Consider the following 22,682-nt stretch of genomic DNA (forward strand, 5'->3'; position numbering starts at 1 on the left):
AACAGCAGATTATAAAACCAATACAAGTCCAAGCCAGAGTGGATCCCAGGAAGGAGAGAGGAGTTGGGCACATAGTCCCACTCCAAGCCATGGAGCTACATACTAGTACTTATTAGCTGCCATGAGAAGAAGAAAAGATTTTCTATAAAAGTGTAACCTCTGGTAAATTGACCCCTCTCCAGTGCAAGACCACATATTCAAGAATATTTGGGAAGCACAAATTGCTCTGGATTCAAAATATAAGAAAGACAAATGTTGGTTGGGGGGGGGGATAATCAGAATAGTTGGAGGAGAAGGGTGAATATGATCAAAACATGTTGTATGAAACGCTCAAAGAACTAAAAAAATTAATTAATTAGTTAGTTAAAAACAGAAGAATAGCCAGGCGGTGGTGGTGCACACCTTTAATCCCAGCACTCGGGAGGCAGAGGCAGGGGGATCTCTAAATTCAAAGCCAGCTTGGTCTACAGAGTGAATTGCAGACAACCAGGGCTGTTACACAGAAAAACCCTGTCTCATTACACAAAACAACGAAAAGAATCTTTAAAAAGAGGCTCAATCTTGAAAGATTATTTTCCAGTGTATCTGGAATCATTTTTAACTCAACTACGTGGCTCATCTACGTGTACCATGCAAAACGCAACAGAAAGGGTGGTAGTGATCTTCAGTTCTTGACTCTTTCATAAACATCTACTCATTGAAGACTACTAGAAGCAGCACAAAAGATTTAAACAATTTCAATCACAAAGTCTCTTAATTTATTACTGTGAGATTCTGATCTGGCAAGTTTCAAATCTGTAACTCTTAAAAGATGAAGAAGAGTCATTCCCAAGAATAACAAAGTTGAAGTTCTAATACCTAGGGATCATCCAACACATGTCACCTGGCTGGGAAAAGAAAACCGATGGTATTTTCAATGATAAGCCGGAACTGAAAGTGATTGTGAACATGGAGAATGGAAGTGTGGATCTGCACCTGGAGTGTCTAACACATAGATAAAACTCTAACGGAAATAGCTAGAGACAGCTCACGGCACCCGGCAAGAGGAGGCCAGTATGAATGCACCAGTACTCACCAGTAATGAAACGATCTAAGGGCATCACAGGGGCCACATGAGGGGTGGCTTGTGTAACAAGAAGATTTATCAGATCTTGTTTAAAATTTTTCAGTGTAAGCAATGCTCTGGCAACAAGGCCACCCATAGAATGACCAATGATTGCCACACTCGTGGGAGCGAATTCTTGACCCTGTTTTTCAAAAGAGAAAGAAAGAAAGAAAAGTGAGACCACCTCAAAAACAAATAAAAACGATTGTGTCGGCTGCCTACTGTGCATAATAGAGCTGACCCGGAAGGCCTGTGTCTGCTATCCTTAGGATGAACTAAAGGAAAGGCTGCTGTAGAGTGCAGCCTGGGACCTTCTAGTCTGGGAAGAGTCTTGCCACTCTTTAGATAGTGCCCACAATGCCAACTATACGGTTCATGTGGAACACCCGCTATCCTCCAGCCTAGAATTCTGGATTATGTTAAGCAGACAGATTCAGTATTAGCTCCCAATAAAAACCTGGGACACTGAGTCTCTCATGAGCACCCTTTAGGCAACGCTTCTCGCACCACAAACTGTTGACAGGAAATGAAGTACAAATGTGTTCCCTGCCCCGTGAGAGCTGCTGGACGCTTTCCTCTCTACTCAGTTTGCTCTGTGTCCTTTCACTGTGTGACAGTCCTATGAATCCCACAAACGAGCCAGCCAGCCTGGGGATGGTGCTGGGATCCCAGAGTTGATCGTGGTAAGGGCCAACCTCTGCACCCGACCTCCTGGTCTCCTATCCACAGATGCTTGATTTTAGCTCCTTTATTTTTCTCATCTGGGTGTCTCTCTCTCTCTCTCTCTCTCTCTCTCTCTCTCTCTCTCTCTCTCTCTCTCTCATAAACACACACACACACACACACACAGAGAGAGAGAGAGAGAGAGAGAGAGAGAGAGAGAGAGATTGGCCACACTGGTAATCTCATCTACACCCCCCCACCCCTGGCTGTAAATACATCTACTTACAGTTAACCACCAACTAATCTCAACTGGATCTCTTCCTGAAGCCCTAGCCTTGAACGCCTGTTGTGTAATTGCTATACTGGGAGTATTGTGGATCTCACACTCAACCTGTCTTAAAGTAGACTTTATCACCTCCAAGCCTTTTCTTCCTAGTCCCACCAAAGGCAATCCAACCCCTTCCGTTATCCAAGCGAAACTCTTGGAGTCACTCTTAACCCTTCGTGTTCCTTCATACCGAACTTCAACCCGCCATCTGCCAGCAAAGCTTGCTGCCTCCGCCTCTAATACTAGCGCCAATCTGTCCATTCCTCAGCACTCCAGTTGCTACCAACCTAACTGACAGCACTATTAGCTCTTGTCTGAGAGACTGCAACAGGCTCCTACCTCCCTGCCCCTACCCTTATGCCCCTCTCCACCTTATATTCTAAAATAACCAGAATGAGGCTATTAAAATTTAGGTAAGAATGTGTCACTTCTCTGCCCAATGGTTTTCCATACCACCCTACCTAAAAGGGGGAAAAATTAAAATTGTCCACGTCTTGACAATCTACCTGACCCATCCTAGCTGCTTTTTGGTTTTCTACATTGCTGTATTTACCTAGACTCTTTTGATGAACGAGGTTTTCTCTACCCAGAATGTTCTTTCCCATAACTGTATCTTATCCACTCAATGAGACTCAATTGTCCTTCAGCTCTTACTGTCCTTGCTTATAACAGAAATCTCTGTCAGTGTCTCATCTTCAAAATATTTATTAGTTGTGTTATAAGCTTAATGTGTTCGTTAGAAAAATCTGAAACAAAATAGGAATAATAAACTGCCTACCATATAACATTCAAGTTTACTGTGGTTGGCATTTATTTATCAGATAAATAATCTTATCAGTTATTACCTGTACCTAAAGAAGATCGTTTTCTCTCTCATAACACTCATGATTCCTCAGGAAAAGAAAGCTAATTTCTAGCATTGGTGGTGCACACCTTTAATCCCAGCACTCAAAAGGCAGAGGCAGGCTGATCTCTGTTGAGTTCAAAGCCAGCCTGGTCTACAAAAGTGAGTTCTGGGACAGTCAGGACTGTTACACAGAGAAACTCTATCTTGGGGGGAAAATAACTTAATTTCTATTCTTCCCACACTGAGTTTATGTTCCTTTTCCTATACATTAAGCCATGGACAGATGCTAGTGTGGTCAAATGGCTTCCTACAGATGCAAAGACGATCCTACGGTGAATTATACTGACTTATATTTAGATACTAAACTAGTATTTTTGCAATAAATTACATTTGGTCATGATATATTACACTTTTCATAGATTGCTGAATTTGGTAGTCTGGATTTTGGTTGAAAACTATATGATCATGAGGAATAGCTCTAGTTTCTTTTCAATGTCTGCTGTGTTCTCTAAAATAGAATTATATATCCCCCCCTTTTTTAAAGTCCTTGTCTAGTTTATTGTCACTTATGCTGAACTAAAAACTGAGTCTGTTTCCTCCTCTATTCTTCTGAAAGCTGTGTTTATTGTAAGATCAGTAATTATTATTTCTTAAATGAGGACTAGAATTTATTGAAAGTCATTTAGCCCTTGGTTTTTCTTGATGGTAAGATTTTCAATTACAAACTCAAAAAAATATGTGACAGATACAGGGCTATCCAGATTTTCTGTTTCTTCTTATGTAAGTTTTATAATTTATGTTTCAAGGAATTTATAGGTTTCAGTTATTAAATTTACAGGTATGAAAGTGTGCATAATATGCCTTCATCATCCTCTTCACATATGTGGGCTCTGCAGAAAAACACCATCATTAGTTCCTGATATTGTTACTTCATTTTCTCATTTTTCAAATCAGTCCAGCCATAATTTACCAAGTCATTGGCAGAATCAACCATTGGCAGAAGTTAGTTTTTCTGTTGTTTTACATTTCTTTAATTTCTGCTTTCACCATGAGTCCTCATTCCCCATGCTCTGTTAACTTTCTTCTCTCTCCGGCTTATAAAAGCTGTAAGCTTAAGTCACTGACTTGAAATCTTATTCTTTTCTAATATACGCAATTAAAAACAGTATTTCTTTTAATCATTACCTAATCTTATAAGCTTTTTTATTATTTAACAATTTTGTGCATGTATAAAATGTTATAAATTCTGGTATGTGTTTTCATTTTAATTCAGCTCAAAGCATCTTCAAATTTCACTTTTTCAAAACTTTGGGTAACCTATAAGTAATAGATTTTTTAATATATTTTTACTTTTAATTTTGCTATTTTCAGAAAATATATTGCATGGTGTTAATACTTTGAAGATTATTAATATCAGTGAACCAGCATATGGCCTGGCATAGAATACAGTTTAGTAAACGGTCATTGTGCACTGGAAAAGAATATGTTTCTATAGTTGTTGAGTATAGTATTCTTTTATTACTAATAAATATCATATAACAAAAGCTGGCGAGTAGTACTCAAATCCATAGTTTTACTGACTTCTTTATTAATAATTGGGAGGATAGTACTGAAATCACTAGAATTAATTGTGCTAGTAATGTTAATTTCTTCCCTTGGTTCTACTGGATTTTGCTTTGTGAATTTGGAAGAATTAAATTAGATGCATACAAATGACTGTTTTGTTTTCTTGATGAATTGACCCTTTCACCACTGTGAAATGTCTTTCTTTTAGGGGCAGGGGCTGAGGATGAAACTCAAAGTCTTTGAAACATCCACCTTCATCCCTAATGAAATGCCTTTCTCTGAAATCTATTGGAAAGATAGCAACTTCGTCATTCTAGTTTTTGATTTGTTGTTGTGTGCACACGTGAGTATGAGGAGCCCCATGGGGAAAGGAGGCCGTTTCTGTCCTTCAAACACGTAGGCTCCAGGGACTGGATGGAGGTCGTCACGCTGGGCAGCATCTCACTGGCCCTGCACCTTATCTTCTGAGACAGGACCGCTCAATGAACCAGGAAACTGCAAATTCAACTTAGGTCTTTAAACTAGCATTAGTACCCATTTTTGTACTTTCAACTTCAGTATAGACAAATATATTATCTAAAATCAAATTTGTCCCTTAAATTAAAAAAAAAAAAAAGACGCTGCTGATGGGTTGTACTACTGACTTGCACGTTCCCCTCCTACCTTGTAGAGCTTGAGAATAGCTTTAATACATTCATGAACAAACTTGGTCTGTTTCTGCAGACTCCCTCCGTACAACGCCACCAGCTCCTCATTGAAGTTCACGCTGAAGAAGTCGAAGTGGTACCTGAAGTCGATGTCCTCTGCTTTCCTAAGTGCGATCGAGCCAATAGAGCGAACTGCAGGGGAGAGAGGGAAGAGCTTGCTCACAGAACAGCACCAACTTTGTTTCAAAAGGTTTTGCTTTGATGTGTTTTGATTTTTTCAAGACTGGGTTTCCCCGTGTAGGCCTGGCTGTCCTGGAACTGATCTCAAACTCACAGAGATCCAGTCTCTGCCTCCGGAGTGCTGGGATCAAAGGCATGTGCCACCACCGCCAAGCTGTTTAGAAGTTTTTAATAAATAGCCCTGTCACGAATATAAACAATGTTATGTCAGTGTGATGCACATTCACAGCATCAATTTAGAAGTTCAGTTGGTCAAGTGTTTGCATTTCAAATATGAAGACCCTGATCTCAGTATCTATGTGGAATCCAATCACGTAGTGGCACACACTGCCAAGCACTGAGGAGGCAGAGGCAGAAGGATCCTCGGGGCTTGCTGGCCGAATGTCTAGGTAAATCTGGGAGCCATAGGTTCAGTAAGAACAGAAAAAAAAGAAGGCAAAAGTGGAGAGAGATGAAAGAACATAGCCAGTGGTGACCTTTGGTCTCTACCTACACACGTCCATACACACCATCCCTAATCTCAATCTCTCTCTCTTTCTCTCAACACTAGTTTGCGATTCCATCTCTGAAATCTAATATTTCAAACACCTCAAAAATGGAATCCTTTGTCCATGGGTAGTCACCCTCCAACTACTCTCTTCCTACTCCCTAACAAGCACTGGCTTACTTTCTGTCTCTATGAATTTGCCTATCGTGTACATTTATTTCATATGCATGATATAATCCCATAATGTGATTTTGTGTGAATGCCTCTTTCACTTCTTAGGACTTTCCCGAGATCCATCCATGTTGCGGCATCTCCCTCCCCACCTCCCCATCAGCAGTGGGTGAGGGTTCCGGTTTTTCCACATCATAACTAGACAGTAGCTAGCGCTTGCCACGGACTGTCTTTTTTTTATTATAACTATCCCAGCATCACTGTAGGGAATGGCATCTCATGTTGATTTGCCTTTCTCTGATGACCAATGGTGTTCAGCATATTTTCTGCTTCCACTCTTGCCCTGTAATAGCATATTCTCTTCAAAGCAGAGCCAAAGAAGACCTTTTCAAAAAGTATTTCATATTTATTAGATTTGCTAAAATTTTAACTCCACAATTTCAATGCTGTCGAAGAGGTATTACAAAAGGAAGTATCATATGCTAATTATAAGAATATAAATCAGTAGAATAAGTAAAGATAAGAGGATATGTACAAGCTGTGATGGGAAATTAATACTCCAGGGATCTATCCACAAGTACAGAAACTTATGTGTTCTAAGTAGTGTGCAGAAAGATACTGATTGTTTATAACTACCAATAAAGGTAAACATTCAATTTACCTTTTATACAAAATTTATACAAATTACCTTTTATAAAAAGTATACAAAAGAACAATATTGTTAAATAAATGGACAGTTTACAGTTCATACAGTAACTTAGGAGACTTTTACAGATGAAACAGTGGAAAAAATCAGGCACAAAAGAATACATACTGGATGATTATACATTATAAAGTTAAAAATGCCCGCAGATCAATAGAATATACTAGGGATCCACACTTAGGTATTAATTCTATAAAGAAAGTTTATGCAAATTACTACCTTGGAGTTAGAATTGTGGAAATATATGTGTGTGTAAGGGGAGAAAGCTTTAATCATGAAGGGACATGTAGGGTTTCCAGGATGCTGGCAATTTTCTGCTTCTTCAATGAAGTCTTAGTTCTCTGTAAGTTCACTTTTTATTAACTGTAAATGTATGTGTGTATCGTTTAGCAAAAAAAAAAAAAAAAACAGATTATATAATTTCTTACCCAAAGCATCCATATTTCACATCCTTCTCAAATAAACATTCAGGCTTTCCCAGATCTTATACACTGGCCACAGCTTTCCATTCTCACTTTCTTTTTCTCTAACCAGAGTGGTCCTCGGAGCACCAAGCATACATTCTTCCCTCAGGGACTTCCCCAGACAATAATGTTCCAGCTCTCCTCCAACACTATCTCCTTGCCATGGTGTTGCCGAACCACCTCATCGAAACAGGCCTCTTTCCTACTACTTACCGTCCTGCCTCCTCAGCGGTTTACGTCCTTATTTCTCGTAGCTTTTAATGTCACTGAGGCATCCACTGGTGGCTGTCCTCCAGGAAGAATATGTGCTTGAGTGAGGGACCTGCTGTCTTGTTCTACTCTGGATCATTAATACCTAGAATACTCCCTGGCTCATGACAAGTACCCCACAAGTATTTTGTAGATGACTTATTAAACCACATAAGTAATCGCCAAACACGTGGAAACAATTGTGGGTTCATTATTTAACAATTCCTGGAATGTTTACAAGAACCAAAGCAGATGTTGTCTGTAAACAAAATGACTTACCGATTGGGGTGCCTGGCTGTTGTGCCAGAGACTCCTGCCATGCTCCAGGCCAACACTGCACTTGGAACCTGAACACATCGCTCTGTCTTCCCTACCGTTCTGTAACCCCTCCATATAGCTACATATCTCCTCCACACAAGGAAGGAGACTGGGCTCTCATTCAGCATAATGTGAGATACTTTTATCTTCAGGTTCCTCTCTGTGTAACTTCGTTTCCAACATAAACTTTTCTCCCGCTGTTCCCGAACACTTGCATAATCCAGCCACCCAACCTGTGCCCTCTGACTCTTCACTCTCCAACTCTTCTTGCCCGTGCATGTGTGATGTTGTTGTCTCTCAAAGGAAGTGGCTATACCATGGCTCTCCCAGGAGGTGGGACACAGTACTTATCAGGGTAAGCTTCTTATTTTACCCCATGTGATCCACTCAGGACGCACATAATCCAAAGTCTGGAACTTAATTTCACAGTTTTAACTTTTTCCTTCTACTACCTACCTTGCTTGTAACTTCCAGCATTTCCAGGAAGGAAGAGAACAGGAATTCCTGTCAAAGGAAGAATTTTGTGTTCTTCAGCGTATGACCCTTCTCCATAAAGATATAGCTCATAGGCTGGATAGCGTTTTGTCAATTTCTTTGGAAGTTCTATTTTCTATAGGAAGAAAATAAATAAATAAATCCATTTTAATCACTCATTAATGCAACTCACATTCAATGCAAAGGTAAATTAAAGAACCTTGAAATGGTGCGATATAAAAATATTACCATCGATATGAACTGCACTCGATGCACAAAACAAGGTCTACTATCATTTTTCAAACGAAATTATTCTTAAATTATGTGGCTCTTGAATGGTGTAACCTTCATAAAAGCATAAAATACATATAGTAGAAATTCTAACAAACGCCAACTGGTCAAAATAATGCCTGACAATGGCTATATGTCACTGGTAGACGTTAGGAAGTTTCACATAAATACAGTTGGAAATGCATTTAATTTAGAATCAGTTATCAATTATACTTAAAATGACAAAAAACTTTCCATGATCAAATCAATTCTTTTTGCCATTTTAAACTACTTTCTAAAGTAGGCCCCCAAAATACTCTAGCTGTTGTGTGTGCACACGTTCATTCACCTGTGTGTATATTATGTGTGCACACACATGTGTGGGTGTAGAAGCCAGAGATCAACACAGGGTATCTTTCTCAACTATTCTCCACATTGTTTATTTATTTTAGGACAAGATCTCTTCCTGAACCTGGAGCTCACAGACTCAGCCAGATTGCCTGGCTTCCTCTGCCTCCCCAGCGCCGGGATTACAAGCACATTCTCCCATGCCCAGCTACGTGCCTGTGCGCTGGGTATCAACTCCAACCTGCCTCATGATTGCATGGCAAGCCCTTCATCTACTATGTCCCTCCACAGCCCCAGTGGGTCTGTTTGACAGTGAAACACTTTGACCTCTCAGTGTTTTAACTATGATGGTATAGCAAAATAATCTGAACCTCCCAACAAAGGCTTGATCAAGACATGCACATTCTTCTTACCATAAACACTCCATTGAATTAGTCGTGGACCAGGTACATGAATTGTTAGCAAGCCTTAAGCTACTCTGCAAATCCTAATGTTGTATACAGAATTCCTTTCAACACAACATAACCAGGCCTTAATGTCCTCCTCAAAGGGTAGGTGTCTATCAAAGATGTAGCTTCTGTGCCCAGCCCCTCTGAGGCAGGTGTGAACTTTTCTGCTCCCATCCTCCTCTGAGGCAGGTGTGAACTCTTCTGCTCCCACCCTCCTCTGAGGCAGGTGTGAACCCTTCTGCTCCCACCTCCCTCTGAGGCAGGTGTGAACCCTTCTGCTCCCACCTCCCTCTGAGGCAGGTGTGAACCCTTCTGATCCCACCTCCCTCTGAGGCAGGTGTGAACCTTTCTGCTCCCACCTCCCTCTGAGGCAGGTGTGAACTCTTCTGCTCCCACCCTCTTCTGAGGCAGGTGTGAACTCTTCTGCTCCCACCCTCTTCTGAGGCAGGTGTGAACTCTTCTGCTCCCACCCTCTTCTGAGGCAGGTGTGAACTCTTCTGCTCCCACCCTCTTCTGAGGTAGGTGTGAACTCTTCTGCTCCCACCCTCTTCTGAGGCAGGTGTGAACCCTTCTGCTCCCACCCCCTCTGAGGCAGGTGTGAACCCTTCTGCTCCCACCTCCCTCTGAGGCAGGTGTGAACTCTTCTGCTCCCACCCCCTCTGAGGCAGGTGTGAACTCTTCTGCTCCCACCCCCTCTGAGGCAGGTTCTCACTATGTAGGCTCAGCTGGTCCTGACTCCCCACCTTCCTACCTCTGTCTCCCAAGTGTTTGGAATTACCCAAGTACACCATACCTGGTGTTTGCTTTCTTTCTCTTTTTAATAATAGAAATCATTAAAACAAACCATTATATTGAATCATAGATTTACACAGATATCAATACATTAATAATCTAGCAATGGTAAACATATATATACTTGATGAAAAAAAATTACCATATGAATTTCAAAAACTGTAAATGTTGTTATTACTGCTGAAAAAAATTAAAGAATTCTAATCATTGGTGTTGATTCCAGAATATTTCCTTCAGTATATTACCATAATCTGGGCCAACTACCCAACAGAGGCATCTATAGGACTACTATGTGCTTATTACTTAACAGACTAGCACTTTCACTATCTTCTCAATACACCAAATGCAGAAATGCCAACTCTACCGTGTGCTTTATAAGCACGCTGGTCCTTCAAGTCAGACTCGTTCCAGTAACGATTATGTAGAATGCGAAAATGAAATGACATAATATTTTTATTTATTGGGATACATAACAGACAAAAGAAATGATTCCTCAACTGCTCCTAAATAAGGACACAATCTGATGCAATGCTAGATGCAAAACAGATTGTTACTTTTGTAACAAAGTTTGAGCTAAGTTGAGTATTAATTCATAAAACAAGAAACTACCAAATATATCTAAAAAGAAATAATTCTGAGATTAAAAAAAAAAGGCAAAACAATACATTTGGCATATTTCATAACATACTATTGTATGGACAATTTTGTCCTAAAATATTAATAGCATGAAAAAATTAACACTATATACATATTTAAAAACATACTGATGGGGGAAGGAAGGGGAGATGGAGAGTTGAGAGTGTGGAGGGGAAGAAAGGAAAACAAGAACAGTGAGAGATGCCGGCAAATGGCAAATCTACATCTTCAGGCAGAGTACAAGTCACAGCGAGCGTCAGGAAGACAAAAGGAAAGGCTACTGAAGAGACTTCAGATGTGTGAACACACGGAAGGGATGCTGAGGAGGAAAAAGAGCATAAAGATGCACAGCAAAATGGCTCCAATATAAATTATTTATATGGATAATTTAAAACAAGCAGACTCTCACACACGATAGACCTTTAATGAAGACCAGTGCCTTTACACTAAATATTGCCTCCATGATGTTGACCCTGTTGCCTGTATTGTCTCGACTGCACCTCAGTACAGGCTGTTCTCATTACCAACTCACACCCCTTCCAAAAAACAAGCGTTCTAACAACCCCTCAACTGCTAAGGAATGCTGACTTAAGAAAGCAAAGGTTCGTGTGTGTGTGTGTGTGTGTGTGTGTGTGTGTGTGTGTGTACACACACATATATATATGTGTGTATATATGTGTGTCTTTCAATTGTAAATGAGAATTATAAAAGTTTAATAACCGTGATTTAAACCAAAAAGAAAAAAATCAGAATACATGCAGACATTATAAGAGCTTCTTACTAGAAGCTCTCAGCCCTTGACGGGGGCTACTCCTGAAGGGAGTTCTTTAGAACTGGGGGAAAACTCTTACACATAATATAACCTGTCAGACAGGCCTTTCTTCTTGTCCTAATCTCTCTGCTACAATCCAGTCCATACTGCTACCAAAATGTCTTGTTAAAACACATACCTCATGTGTTTCCATACTGTACACACAAATAATGAAGACTTTAGAGAGGGGAGCTTTTAAAATCTGATCCCAATATCTACCTCATTCTTATAACTTACACATGACATGTTTTAAAATTTGTGTTTAATATACTTAAGTATTTTCAACTTCCAAAGGTTAGGCATTGAATGCCTCTGACCCATGATCCTTTGCTATCCAGTTCTCCCATCCCAGATGACACCTAATTTTGGTCAACTTATGTGTGCTGTCAAATATTTTGGATATATATAGGCAAATATATTTATAGATTATTTTCTCCCTTTTATATCAATAGTAAAATATTATAAATGCTGAACAGATAATATGTCCTGATGCCTTCCTCCCTTTCTATATATGATAACCAAATGACCTGTATGTCCAAATTCACACCCTGCCCCCAATTCATTTAGTTTTTAGTTTTTATGTTTTGCTTGCATGGTGCCATGCAGCCAGAAGAGGGTGTCTGAGGCTCCTGGAACTGGAGAAAAGCGTGGTTGTTAGTCACCATGTGGGTGCTGGGAACTAAATCCAGGCTCTCTGCAAGAACAAGAGCTCTTAACCACTGAGCCATCTCTTCAGCCCCTCAATTCACATCTTTTCAAAACCTTTGAAAACCCAGTATAAACATGTCTATTCTCTCTTCTCTCAAGAGCCTTGTACGAGTCTCTTGCTACAGTATACTATAACTGATTTGTATATTCCTGTCTCTCTTCTTGTTAAAATAAATACATTAAAGGCATAGGGGATTTATCACTAATTCCCTCCTGCTAAATACACCTAGTCATTCAATAAATACTGTGGTATTGTGTTCCCCCAAAATATTGTGCACCCTAATAAACTTATCTGGGGTCAGAGAACAGGACGGCCACAATATTAAACATGAGGATAGGCAGTGGTAGCACACGCCTTTAATCCCAGCATTCCAGAGACAGAAATCCCTGTGGATCTCTTTGAGTTCAAGGCCACATAGGAAACAGCCAGGTGTGGTGACTCACACCTTTAATCCCAAGAAGTGAGCCTTTAATCCCAGGCAGTGATGGCAGAAAGAGAAAGTACGGCGTGAGGACCAGAAACTACAAGCATTTGGCTGGTTAAGCTTTCAGGCTTTGAGCAGCACAGTTCAGCTGAGATTCATTCTGGATGAGGACTGAGAGGCTTCCCCAGTCTGAGGAAACAGGATCAACTGAGATACTGTAGAGGTGAGGAAGCTGTGGCTCTGGTCTTCCAACATTCACCCCAATAACTGACCTCAGGTTTGATTTTATTAATAAGACACTTTAAGATTCCTGCTACAAATGACTGTCTAAATTAACATCAACATGCTTTATTTTAAAATGTGATTTATGTTTTCAGAGTCAACACTTCCTTTCAGAGAGCAATCATTAGATCACATACATGAACAGAGTCAAGGGAAAACAACTCAGGTATTTCTCCTCAGATTCTACAATTAGCGTCAAATGATGTGTAGCCAGACCGTGGCATAATAAGGTGAGAAGCTTTAGATGATGTCATAGACTTAAGATCTAACTGTGAGACTATCAGTTAACTCAAAATCAGAGCATCCAGGAAATTACAGCCAAAGGACAAGTAGAAATAAAAGTTCATTTCTGCAGATTTCCAAATTCCTCTCTCACTTTAAAAAAAGAAAAAATGCCATTTTCTGCTGACTAGCTTAAAAAGGCACAAATGAGCATTTAGAAAGAAAAAATGAGGGAAAAAAGAAAAAAGTCCTCAAGAAAGACGAAAACTCAGTGAGTGGGACATACCACCTCCTGGATATCAACCTGCGAACAATTAGGAAGATGCAGAAAATGCTACTTTCAAAGGCAACATATAAACTATCTTTAGACCAGTTTTACTCACAGGAAAACCATTTGCCTCTTATCTCAATGAGCTCAATTATCTTAAAATCTCACTATTTACTCAAAAGGCCTCATTTCTATAAGTAGGCTTTAATTCTGTCTGTAAAATAACACAACTCACTCAAAGTAAAAGGACTAATAATAAAGCCTGCTAAAAATGTGTGCCAAAACCTCTACCACCGTGATTATTACTGTACTCACAAATTAACAAGTGTCAAACTCCAAAAAGGCAACTTGAACCAAAATAACTGAACACCCACTGCTCAAGAAAAAGAAGACCAATAGCTCTTTTGTGTTAGCGACACGAATTTTCTCTTCCCAGCCAGTTTCATGAGGCAGGAGATGCATCTGTGAGGTCCCTATGCTTTGTTCCCGACCTGAAGGATAGCAATTTCTACTACTGCAAATATTAAACTAGATTCAATGATTATGGGAAATCTAAAAATAAACGGAAACTATTGCTCAAAAATGATTTATTTTAACCCAAGTGTTCATTTAATATAGTGCTAAGTGGCCTACTTCCATCTATTGAGAGTTTTAAATTATTAAATGGTAGGCCATAAAAGGAAATTACAATGAACTCTATTTCCAGTTTAAGAAGACTAAAGTTCATATATTTATCTATTAAGATTCTTCTAATGCACATAAACCAACATCACATCAGTTTATTAGCTTAGGAATTAACAGCAACTTGTTAAAATCTCCAGTAGCATCTGAAATCTGATGTTCCCATTCCCTCATCACCATGGACGCAAAATCAAGGTAAGAATTCTCTTACTAGAATATCCATGGGAAAGGATACTCTTCAGCAATTTAAACCTCAGCTTCTGAACGTAAGTAAGAGCAGCATCACACAGGCCCCCCTCTGTAAAGACCTGTATACAGAAGCAATCCTGATTTCCATTCTTCATCCTACAGAAAAACCCTGCTATGATCTTAAAAGTCTACTAAGAATGCACGTTATCAAAACCTATTATGTACAGTGTATAGGAGTTATTATAATAGATATTCCAAAATTAAGAGATTCATTTAGAAATCTTAAGAAAAATCTCGCCAGAGGGGAATTTCTCCGGACAGCTGTGTAATTTGTCATCTCTCTCTCCAGCTGGTCGTGAATGAAATTCTAGATTCTACTACACAGAACAAATGAAGCAATTAATTGAAAGCGTTCAAACTGACTGGGAGGCGGTGGGGGCGGTGAGAGGGGAGGCAGATCCTGTGAATCCCAGTGAGGAAACAAAATACCACGAAACAGATTGCGCATGCAACTGATTATAACAGATATCTGAATAGACTGTGCAGGTCACTGGCTGTTTAGAGGCATGCGGAAACACAGATACACACACCCACGGACTCAGAACCAACAGAACAGGTGGATCCGCAAAAATCTCCCCAGGAAGCAACTGAATAGTTTTCAGTTTAATTATTCATCAGGCCAGCCTTTCACTTCACCCGCAGGTAAAAACCCTAGAGCCTCTTTTTAAATCAGCCTGGGCAACTCTGCACACGCTGGGGTTCTTTCCAGAAAAAAAAAAAAAAAAAAAAGCGAAATCTGACATGTCTATCACTGGGCGCGAAGAGAATGCATCTCCTTGCAAGCAAAGGAGGGTGGCAGGAGAACCAGGTTTGGGGACAGGAACCCCGGCTGGCTCTCTCGGGGGATGAGACACACAGTGCCCAGCGGGTCAGAAGTCGGGGTCCGGGATCTGGGAGCCCAGGAATGGGGTGTGTGTGTGTGTGTGAAGGGACCAAGGCGGCAGCGACGACAGGACGCCCTCCCTACCCAGCACGAGGCAGGAGACTGGCTTCAAGTGCCCGGAGGGCTGCGACCCGACCCGGGATCGTTCCTTCGGGGCTGAGCCCGGGAGGAGCCCGCGCGAGCGCGCAGGTGAGGGAGGGCCGTACCTGGTACTCGGGGTACTCGAACATGTAGCTCATGCTGCACTTGTTCTCCTCGAAGCCAAAGAAGACATCCCACAGCCCCAGGGTGGCCAGAAGCACCATGAAGACGTAGAACGCCAGGTTCCAGAGGTTGACGGAGTGGAGAAACATGGTGCAGCCGCCGAGCTCCCCTCTAGGGCTGCAAAGAGCCCAGGCAGAGCGAGGGAAAGACGCCCGTGCCAAGCCGTGCCCAGCAGAGCAGCGCGCGCCTGCGCGGAGCCCGCCAGCGCTCCCCCCCCCCCCCCCCCCCACCCTCCCGCCCCTCCTTCCCCCGGCGCCCGCCCGCCCAGCGCGCCTGCGCGCCGCCGGCCCGCGGCACCGCCCACGGAGGAGGGAGCTGGAGGCGTTTGCAGCGGGGAGCGCGAACGTGGGCCTGGGAAGATGGAGTGAGAACGCACTCGGGGTGGGCTGGGCGGGAGGGCTTAGAGAGAAAAGGGAGGGGGGACCAGGAAAAGGGAAAGGGGGATGGAGCTGGGGAAAGGAAGGAAGACAGGGAGGGAGGGAGGGAGGGAGGGAGGGAGGGAGGGAGGGAGGGAGGGGGATGGGAGGGAGGGATCCCAGAGGCGGGAGGGGGAAGGGCCCCGTGGGTACCAAAGGGAATTGGCCAGGGGCAAGGATAACGCCCCAGAGTGCGGAGAGTGTTTATGATCCAGGGCTGCCTGGCCACGGGAGGCAGACAGCAGCACATCAAAGGCTTGTCCAGTAGCTGTCACAGCGCAGACACCTTTCGCAGCAACAGTTTAAAATCCCTTCCTCTGCCATTTCGAACCGCCTCAAGCCTTCTTGGGCCGGTTTAGCTTGATTCCGGAGGAGACAAATGGCTTTCCACCCGGGCCTCTCAGACCACTGACTTGGTTGGGCCTTGTGGGTAATAATACTTGAAGGCACCGGCTCGTTAAAACAAAACCCACAACAGTCAGAGGAAATCCTGTTCTTGGTGGAAGTCTAACCCACACGAGGGTAGTCTCTAAAGGACAGTAGGAAAATGCGCACCAACATGGATGTCCCTGCTTGGTATGTGCAGGATTGGGTTGACACTGACATGGTGCTCTCCGGATCCCGCATCTCTCTCTGGCGATCGGTTCTATATTAATATTAGAAGGCAGTTCTGCTCAAGCTTTCACTCTCTCTCGTGACTTAATTCATTTAGAAGGATTTCAGTGTGTCTTTCCCCAAAGAAGGGGGTTTTAAAAAGCAAGACACCCCTGTTTGTAATACATGTAACAGCTTCAAAACTCTGCAATGTTATGAGGTGCCAGTCCTTAAAGCTGACCAGAGAGCAGACAAGGTGTGTGTGTGTGTGTGTGTGTGTGTATGTTAGAGAGAGAGAGAGAGAGAGAGAGAGAGAATAAGAATATGTAAGTGTTGCTAACTTCAGAATTTCACTTAGAATGGCTTTTGGCACTGACTCAATTTTGTTTTACTTAAACTAATTTTCTAGCATATATTCTGGGAAAATTTGGCTATGATACATGAAATCAAAGAATTTTAAAACTGAAAAGAAGCTTATTGTTTATCTTAAACAAAACCCTGCTATTCACATTAAGAAGCTATGATCCAAAGGTAAAATGGTAGGATAGATATTATTTTACCCTACACAGAAACACTTATGGGTCCAAGCAAATACAGCCAGCTACAGAATATGGAATATCTGTGAAGAAAGGAAGGAATGGAGGTAATTTTGGAAGGGCCAGAGTAGCATGGGAGGGAACTCTGGGTAATATTGACTAGTGGGGTAATAGTTAGCGAATATAAATTTAAGGCATGCCACGTATGTTTTTGATTTTGTGGTGTGCTCTCTTGGTGTATTAGATACTTGTCCTAGGCTGTGACAATATCCTTGCATGAGCAACTTAAGGGAGGGTTCGTTTTAGCTCAGAGTTTCATAGCCCATCATGGTGGCAGAACCCGATGCAGGCAGGCAGATTGCATCTGCAGACAAGAAGCAAAGAGATGGAGGCTAGGGCTCAGCTCCCTTTTCCATATTTGTCTGGTTGGGAAGTTAGTGCGGGTTCTTCAAATTTAGTTAACTTAATCTAGAACATCGCTCCCAGGCATATCCAAAGATGTGTCTCCAAGGTGATTCTAAATTCCATCCAGTTGACAAAATTAATCTTCATAACTCAACTTGACACTCAGTTTTACTTTAAGAGAATTCCCTTCTGCCTTGTGTTTCCATAGGATCATGGCCATCTCATAATGTAGATGCATTTAGTTCAACTTTGACAGTCCCAATACTATTCCCAAGTGTCTTTTCTGAAAAGAAGGCAGTCTTTTAACTGTGAGCCCCTGTGAAACAAAAACTTCATTACGTAGGTCCAACATATGATGGCACACAGTGAACCTTCTCATTCCAAAAGGGAGAAATAAGGAAAGATCAGACCCAAGCAGACCAAATCCCAGAACAGCAAACATCATATTTCACAAACTCCAGAGCTTGTGATGAAATCATCTGGGCTCTAAAAGTCTAGGTAGTGCTGTCCCTCCTGCTCTGATGCCTGCAGAACACAAAGAATCTCTTTAAAAGGAAGTTTTATTTCTTAATTTGGTGTATGAATGTTTTGCCTGCATATATGGAAGTGTACCACATATATGCATGTAATGCCCACAAAGACCAGAAGACATTGGATCCTCTGGAAATGGAGTTCCATTGGATTTCCAGAAGCTGTGAATTGTCACAGAGGTGCTGGGAACTGAACCCAGGTCCTCTGTAAGAGAAGCAAGAGCTGTTAGCCACTTAGCCACCTCTCCAGCCTCACAGCCTCCCTCTGGGTCAGCTGCACACCATGCATGCATCTTTGGCAGACATCCCATGGCTCTGGCATCTCCAGCATCCTGGGGGGTCTCTGCTGCAACTTGGACTTGACTTTCATAGCTTCATACAACAGCATCTCAGGGACTCCAACCCTGCAGTATTGCCTAGACTCAGTTGCTCTCTGAAACTCCAGTATAAGACCCCATGATCTCCTCAGTCTTGCGTCTTACATGCCTACCTAACCAGTGCCAGAGAGATGACACTTCAAGGTTCTACTGTCAGCTTGGGATGGAGACTTACCTCCTTGGACCACAGCTAGAGCAGCCTATGCTTGCCAACCACGGGGCTTATTTAGGCAGGTGCTTTCCAGAAGCAAGGACCTCCTCAAGTGGCATTCTCAGCTTAGGCTCTCCAATGAATTTTTGTTTTCCATCAAAAGCTGGTGCCTTTGATGGTTGGAGTCTTGCCCTTATGGCATTACTTTATTGTCCCAGTGAAGAGCAGATGATTTCTCTTGAACAATTAACCCTTGTTTTTAGTGTGTGCCTCAACTGCAACTCAGATTTGCCCAATCTTTTTGTTTTTTTAACAAACTGTACATTAAATACAAATTCTGCCCACATTTTGCTCTTTGTTACTGTAGACCAGGATAAATGTGATGAGCAAAAACCATGCACAGGCTGATGCTAGCCTACCTTGAAATTTCTTCTGCCAATTATTTTTTTTAAGATATATTTATTATGTGCACAGTATGCTGTCTGCATGTATGCCTGCAGGCCAGAAGAGGGCGCCAGATTTCATTACAGATGGTTGTGAGTCACCATGTGGTTGCTGGGAATTGAACTCAGGACCTCTGGAAGAGCAGTCAGTGCTCTTAACCTCTGAGCCATCTTTCCAGCCTGAGTCAATTATTTGTTCTTTGCTTTGCTTTAGTGGTGGTGCTGGTGGTTTGGGGGTCATTGTTGTTATTGTTTTGAGACAGGGGCTCACTCTACAGCACTGACTGGACTAGAACTCTCTGTGTAGACCAGGCTGACCTTGAACTCCTAGAGATACACCTGCACTTTGCTTTTGCTGAGTGCTAAGATTAAAGGTGTATTCCACCATGCCTGACTAATTATTTTTCTATTCCACTTCACTTAACTTCCTTGGGACATGTGCAGACTGCAGCTACGTTCTTTGCCTGAATATAACATGAACGTCTTCTACCCTGTTTCCCAGAGTTCCCATCCTCCTCTGGTACCTCAGAAGTCAGACCTCCACTATCCACATCTTTCTTAACTCCTACCAGAACGGCCCATTAAGCTCTTTTCACCTCGTCAAAGAGTCTTTCTAACCCAAAGTCCCAGACACATTTCTCCCACAAATCCATTCCAAAGGCCTAAGGACCACATGCTCAGGTTATGACAGCCACAACCTCACGCCTGGTCCCAATTTTCTCTATTAGTTGTCTTGTCATTATGATAGAAATACCCTAACAAAGGCTGCTTTTTAAAGGGCAGAGTTTATTTTGCCTCACAGTTCCAGAGCACAGTCTATTATGACTTGAAGCAGCTAGTCTTGTTGCATCCACAGTCAGGAAGCAACAAGAAACAAAAGCCGGTGATCAGCTCCCTTTCTCCTTTTTATCTGAGCTGGATGATATGATGGGCTCCTTTCTACAGTTAACCGAGTGTAGAAAATCCTTCACAGAAATGCCCAGAGATTTCACTCCCAAGGTAATTTTAAATCTCAACAAGTTAACAAGATTAACCATCAATTGAGGAAACTCTTTTAAATTGTGTTGATAAGAATAGGGTGTGTGGAGGGCGTTAGTGGCGCACACCTTTAATCCCAGCACGGGAGGCAGAGGCAGGCGGATCTCTGTGAGTTTGAGGCCAGCCTGGTCTACATGAGTGAGTTCCAGGAAAGGCGAAAAGCTACACAGAGAAACCCTGTCTTGGAAAACTAAAAAAGAATAGGATGTGCTAAATTTTCAGAATTACACCAACTGGACTAGATTATGGAAACAACCTGTTTTACATAAGGACAATGTTTTTTAGCGCTAAATATGCTAATGAGGATATACTATAGATTTTGAGCCCACAAAATGAGAACACTTGGGGTGTAGCATGAAATTATGAATCATGTGGGAAAGAATTTAAACTCTAGATTAAAATAGGAGAAATACACTGAGTCTACATGTTTAGGAATATCACAGACTGAACATCTGATTTTTATTTCTCCTAGCATATTAAAGGCAATATTATGATAAATAAACCATGGGTGATCACATGCCCCCTTATCTATTAAGTATTTCTTTTTTAAAAAACAAAGATTATTTTTATTTTTAGGTTTATGAGTGCCTACATGTACATTATATATGTACATACCTTGTACCCACCAAGGCCAGAAGGGGACTGTATCCCCTGGAACTAGAGTTTCAGATGGTTATAAGCTGCCGTGTGGGTTCTGGAAGCCAAACCTAGGTCCTCTGTAGAGTTAAAGTGCTCTTCACTTCTGAACCACCTGCAGTCCTCCAGTTGGTGTCTCTTAAACGTAATGGATGTGTGAAGCCTTTGAAATTTTTGTTTAAAAGTGAGTCCTGATCAGTAGTTCTGGGATGGGACCCAAGACTCGGCTGTCTCACAAACACCTAGGTGATGTTAACAATGCTAGTCAGTGTTGTTGTTCAGGTTTCTACCGCCCCATGTTGCAACACCAAAATGTTTTTTCTACTCTGTTGGGGGTCTGCCACCCAGCTCCCACATAAATACACAGAGCCTTTTTCTTAATTATAAATGTCCGGCCTTAGATTGGCTTGTTTCTAGCCAATTTTTCTTAACTTTAAGTATCCCAGCTACCTTTTGCCTCTGGGCTTTTACCTTTCTCTTACTTTTGTATATCTTAGTTTCACTCTTAATCTGTGGCTGTGTGGCTGGCCCCTAGCATCCTCCTCTCCTCGTTCTCTCTTTTTTTCTTTTTTTCTCCCAGATTCCTCCTTTTTTATTCTCTCTGCTTGCTAGCCCTGCCTATCCTTTCTCCTGCCTTGCTATTGGCCATTCTGCTATTTATTAGACCATCAGATGTTTTACACGGACACAGTAACACAGCTTCACAGAGTTAAATGCAACATAAACAAAAGTAACACGCCTTAAAATAATATTCTACAACAGGTTAGTAGACTTCACTTTCAATAGCAAGGATATATCCTCCCTGAGGACAGCTACACAGAGAACAACTGAACCTAAAGATGCTGGAGCTTACTTGTCTAGGGGCTTTTCATAAATTGTGGCAGCCTACTTGATCACCCACTGTGTGGTGTGAAGGCAGGCATCACTGTATGGTATGAAGGCATGCACATATCACTGTGTGGAGGCATGCATGTGTTACTGTGTGGTGTGAAGGCACTCATCAATGTGTGGTGTGAAGGCATTCATCACTGTGTGGTGTGAAGGCATGCGTGGAAGGAAGTGAACATATCATGTCCAGAATCAAGGCTGCAAGAAAGCTGTGGGATGCCCCAAGAGCCAGTACTAAAAGAAACACCTTGGATCTGTTGTGCATTTAATTTTGAATTGAGTTTCGTGTGTTCCATGTTCAGAACCTTTCATTGTTGTAAAAATTTTGCTGTTCTCATATTTAGTCACAGGACCCCAAGAGGAAAAACTATCCCCAGTTTAAGAAGCTGTGCTATATGTCCTGACTTGTTACTTTACTTTGGAGCCCTGAGATCTATCTACAAATCATCTTTATGTTTGAGTCACTGAGTTTCTCTGACAACCAAGAGAACCCTGACCATAGTCCAAGTCCTAAGGAACTACTGGCTAATTTTAAAAACTCTTAATTTTTTTAGATTTATTTAATGTGTGCAATATGCTCTTGCTTACATGTATGTGTGTGGTTGGTGTCACAGAGGTCAGAAGCAGGTGTAGGGTCATAGATGGTTGTCAGCAACCATGTGGGTGCTGAGAACAGAACCCAGGCCCTCTGCAAGTGCTCCTGACCTCTGAGCCCACTCCCCAGCCCTACAAATGATTCACTTTGCAATCTTTTGAGGCACTATGTTTACAGGTTGGGCTGATTCTCCATTTTGCTGCCTCAGCTTAGAGTCACGACCACTACTGGCCTCTGAAGGATTGAATGATGGCTGAGAGTTAAAATCAGGGAAGTTGTAACATTTAGGGTGTGAGAGAGAAAAAAAAAATTACATGGTATGGAGGGAAACCCCAGATTAGCAGGAAAAAATACCATGGAAAATGGCTTTAGGGAAAGAGGGGGAGACCAGGCAGGTCTGGAAAATGTTCAATTTGCTCATTAGGTCAGCAGTTATCTTCTCAAGAAACTTGCTACTGAGCTTGGGGGCAAATTGTACTGTTCACTAAAGTGTGACTGGAAGGTAAGGTGGGGGAGTGCACAC

General features: G+C 42.0%; 1 protein-coding gene across 1 annotated transcript in view; it reads right to left on the reverse strand.

Annotated features, from left to right (window-relative positions):
• Positions 1–15,739, reverse strand: part of Pgap1 (post-GPI attachment to proteins inositol deacylase 1) — a 68,617-nt gene extending 52,878 nt beyond the window's left edge. The window contains 4 exon segments of the mRNA XM_036173262.1: positions 1,076–1,247; positions 5,173–5,348; positions 8,245–8,398; positions 15,493–15,739. Of these exon segments, the coding sequence (XP_036029155.1) occupies positions 1,076–1,247; positions 5,173–5,348; positions 8,245–8,398; positions 15,493–15,639 (649 nt within the window). The 5' untranslated portion in view covers positions 15,640–15,739.
• Positions 15,740–22,682: the final 6,943 nt, after the last annotated feature.

Source organism: Onychomys torridus, chromosome 23, assembly GCF_903995425.1.
Source record: "Onychomys torridus chromosome 23, mOncTor1.1, whole genome shotgun sequence".
NCBI classification, from domain to species: domain Eukaryota; kingdom Metazoa; phylum Chordata; class Mammalia; order Rodentia; family Cricetidae; genus Onychomys; species Onychomys torridus.